We start from the raw sequence: 4,553 nt of genomic DNA, 5'->3' as shown, positions 1-4,553 counted from the left end.
TATGTGGCCACCGAGATAATGGAATGGATAGGCAAAGGAATATAACGAGACCTTTGTCTCCTGAAATGTTATTATTGTGGGAAGAAAAGGCATTTGAAATTGTACTTAGTCAAATCAAAGTGATAAAACACAATTCAAATGGGTAAAACAGATCTAATATTTTCCCAGATTGTTACAACTACAAAAAAGAGTAGACTCATAGCAGAAATCAGACAAGTAAAAGATGAAGTTGAGTATGAAACAGATAAATAAACAGACAATCATTAAGTTTGGATAGAGTTAGAGATCTGTCATAATTAGTTGTGATCCAGGTTTAAGTTTCAAACTGAGACCATTTGTATTTGACTTCCATGTGTCCTGAATCTTCATAATTGAGATAGGTCAAGTCAAGCTTGGTGGGAAATAGAATACACATAGGGTTCAAGAAACAGTTCGGTTAAATAGATTTCAAAAATGAAAATGAAGGTTACTCTCATCTCAACCATTCATCTGAAAGAGAGGAATGCCTTTCTTAAATCTAGTTCACAAATGGAAAATGAAGATTACTCACAACTTAATTTTCAACTGTATGATAGGAATGTTTTTCATGCTAGGAAACCTTGAAGAGAAGCAAAACTGATCTGATTCCTTATTGTAAGAAGATCAAACATGCTGCCATAAAGTCCCAAAACCAACACAAGCAGCATTCACTCAAGTTCAGTGGGAAATAGAATCAATCTGGGGGCTCAGGCAAAAGTACTTTGAAGTTGAGCCGTAAGAATCTAATCAAAACAGAAATGAGGATTGATCATTGTACTTATCTGATTCTTCAGTTCTGGAGAGAATCTGTCTATTGTGCAAGTAAGACCAATAGGGGAAAGCAAATATGTTTTTCTAAATTAGATTAGCTTATATCTATTAAGATTTTTTTTTATTTATATTTTAATATTCATATATCTGCTTGCAGTGTGATTTACTGTAATGATATTATAGTACTACAAATTATGTTAAGTAATTCCCTATGACTTCTTTCTATTTTTCTATTATTACTTAACCTACTGAATCATTCATATTAACCCATTTAAATAACCTATTACATATTATTTAATAATCTTGTGTTAGTTGTTATTGTTACTAGTGATCCTCTCGCAAGATTTCACCCTCCTCGTGCGAGGAAGGAGCCGACAACATGCTGCTGGATGCTGGTGACAACATTTATTATGACTAACCTATTACTCTACTATGACTTGGCAGACAGAGGATGGCATTGATACTTGCTGTATATCTTTCTCTAAGCAAATCCAAACCCTAAACCTCTTCTACTCCTCGAACTACCAATTTCAAATGAATTAAATTGTCACAAGTCCAAACAAAGTTTCCAATGAATGATGGTCAAATTGGGCATCTCTCTGTTGGATATCAGTTCACGCCTGACAAATCAGACAGCATTGGATCAAGATCCAGTTCAGGAATGACTGATTTTTAAAACTCAGGGTCGAATTTATGACAATGTTCATGTCCTAGGCTTTATATACACATGAATGATTCATTAAAAAAAATCCTGCTCATTCCAATCCTTCAATAAATTATTCAGACAATAAAGGAATATTACCTGGATCAGACCCTGATTTTGATCACAAAAATATTTTAACTCCAAACAAGTTGCCAAAGTACTAGACAGTCAACAAAAAAAATTTGATGATGGACAAATTTCTATTGTATGGCACTTGTGATTTGTTACTAATAGTCTAACACTATTATCAACTAAAAGAAATAAGCGTGCAAATCACAAGCATTTGATGATACGTAAGACTGCCTAACAATTACCCTGGAGAGAAATTATCCATGATCTCATATTAAGGGATTCAGGTAGCTTCTGATCTTAGAGGATTGGCCATGAAGAAATATGATGGCATTTTAGATACAATGTATGTTAAGAGTTGCAGCCAATAAGAACTGGTGAATATTAATGGATGGTTAAAACATGCTAAAAGAAAGCCATTGCATAGCAATAGCAGATAAATAAATAAGAAATCAATAAAACAAAATATGGGATGTGGCTAAATGTAAAAATGATGAAATATGATCATGCCCTGAAACATTCCTGAATGGCTGGTTTGGATGGTTTAACAAGCTATGAAAATTCACATACATCCAGTCAACAATTCAATTGTTGGATTAAAACCCTAAAACTACTATAAAAATTCACACTTGCACATGACTTATGTATTATATATATGAAAAACTAACACTATGTGTAACCGATAAAATGACTAGAAAGGGTCATTGTCAAGCTTACAATCAGTGCAATATCTGAAGTCTGAACCATGCATACAGAGACCCTAGATGAAACTTAGATCATACCTGCCGCTTTCATGAGCTAAGTTTTTTTTCTTGGAGCAAATCCAGGCAAACCTTCAAACAAATCTGAAAGATTGCTCTCCAAATCATCTGGTGTATACTTTATATGTTTTGTTGCTTGTCTTCCACCTACTTGACTACCAAACCTTCCCATAAATGAGCGATATGCTGGGATGACCGCCTCTGATACTAAAATTCTCAATTCTTCTCGGAGTTGAGGATCTGGAACCTTCCAAGTTGTCTGAACCCTATAGATTTCTTCAAATGCCAAGTTGAAGTTTTTGAATTTGTCCTTCGGAGTGACCTTTGAGACACTGCTGGAGCTACCACTCCCAAATCCATCATCTTTCATACATGATAACACTTTGATCCAGGAAGTTCTAAGGTAGCTTCTGGCATACTGCCGAATTTGGCTGCGGTGCTTTCTTATCCAGTGGTCTCCCAAAAGCTTCCCAAGATCTGAATCCTTGACTTTATTGACGATGTAATTTATATTGTTCATCAAAAATATATACCTCATTGCTCCATCTTCATATATTTTAGATTTTTCATCCAGGTTAAATTCTAAATATGAAATTATCACAAGTATATGGTGACCTAATGGAGTCATACTCTCCAGATTCTCTCCATCAGAGATCCTACTATTATCATAAGATTCAGCATTTCCCTGATCACCGCCAATCACTTCATTTTCTAAAAGAAAATTGAGTGTATCCATGTAATCCGCCAGTAATTTCACATAGTTCATCACATATCGTGCCATGGGATGGATCTCCCCTCCCTGTGTTGGCCTCCGAGATGGTTCCCTCTGGATTGCATTGCCAAATTCCATGAGAGTTCTTTTTACAGAATCCCCTAACCTTTTGAGAATCCCCTCTACTGCTTCACATATAAGGTCCTTTGGGTCTCCGGCAAACAAGGCCTGAAGATCTGGTAAAACATCAGCCAGGGCATCATGCATATCCAGCATACGAAAGAGCTTTTCAGCAGACCGCTGGCATATTGTAATAGCATCGCCAAAGTTGAGCAGCTGCATGACCGACCCCTTAACTGTCTCCATGAAGCACTCCTCCTTAAGCTCCTCTGAGGCAGCAAGAATATGATCACAGAGCCGCCTCTCTCCCCAGAGCAGAATTCGAACTATGATTTTCAGGGCCTGAATCCACTTCTTCATCTTGTCATCCAGCATCCTCCACTCAATTCTCTGTACCTCTTCAATGCTTATCCTATCAATACCAAGAATAGAGAGGCACTCATCCAGAATATCCCGTCGCACAGTGCAGTACACCTGATGGAGCTCACGGTCATACTTGGCCAAGATCATATGATCCGCGATCACCTTGAGATCAGCAACAACTTCGGGATGGATCAGATCTAAGCACCGATCATCCACAAGACTGCTCCCGGATCTATCCTTAGGGCTACCTTCCAGCTGTTCTGATGCCGGCTGTTGTTGCTGCTGGAGTTGGTGGTGGTGATTTTCATCATCGACGGAGCTCTCAAAGTCATCTATAGGCTCACCGCCGTCGGATGCAGACGAGAGAGAGAGACAGCGAATGGAGGAGCACAAATCGTTGGAGTCCAAAGGAACGGCATTCCGGACCATCAGATGGCGGAACTCCTCTTCAAGGCGAGACATTGATATCTGAAGCGCGACCTCCGCACGAGTGACAAGGTCGTCTGCAATGGAGACGGCTGGAGAGGTACCGCATCCCGCTAAGTATATGAGATCATTGACAGCAGCGAGGTACTCCTCGGCATCCTCGGGGGAAGACTCCCACAAAAGGGAATCGGAGGCGTCCCAGCGGAGGACGACCTTCTGGGCGGCCTCGAGTCGGAGCTCGGCCTCCGAATCATCTACACCATCCACTTGGGCGTCTCCGTCGTCGTCCGCGACAGCGGAAGGGGGGAAGAGGTCGTTGATGATGGAGAGGCGATTGTCAAAGCCGGAGAGGATGCGGATCATGTCCTCGGTGGCGCTCTTGGAGTTGCCGAGGCTGCTGACGATGTGCTTCGCCGCGGCGATCACCTTCTCCTGCCCGTCGCCCCTCGCCGCCGCCGCCGCAGCCGCCATCGCTCAAACGGAGATCCGGGGGCGTCGGTGCTCTAGAATTTGGGCCGATGGCCGGAGGGAAGCAGCTAGGATTAGGGTTCCGAGGAGGAGAAAACGGGTAGAGCGGAGTAGTCGCGCGGTGGATGTTGGATGGCAAGAG

The 4,553-nt window shown here is 41.0% G+C and overlaps 1 protein-coding gene across 1 annotated transcript; it reads right to left on the bottom strand.

Annotated features, from left to right (window-relative positions):
* Positions 1-2,175: 2,175 nt before the first annotated feature.
* LOC121982210 (exocyst complex component EXO70B1-like) lies at positions 2,176-4,553 on the bottom strand. The gene has a single exon (XM_042535173.1). It carries the CDS (start codon positions 4,412-4,414, stop codon positions 2,360-2,362), a length of 2,055 nt encoding a protein of 684 aa, XP_042391107.1. The 5' UTR covers positions 4,415-4,553; the 3' UTR covers positions 2,176-2,359.

This window comes from Zingiber officinale, chromosome 5A (genome assembly GCF_018446385.1).
Source record: "Zingiber officinale cultivar Zhangliang chromosome 5A, Zo_v1.1, whole genome shotgun sequence".
NCBI classification, from domain to species: Eukaryota; Viridiplantae; Streptophyta; class Magnoliopsida; order Zingiberales; family Zingiberaceae; genus Zingiber; species Zingiber officinale.
The sequence above is the reverse complement of the archived record's forward strand: the minus strand, read 5'-3'. Positions and strand labels throughout refer to the sequence as shown.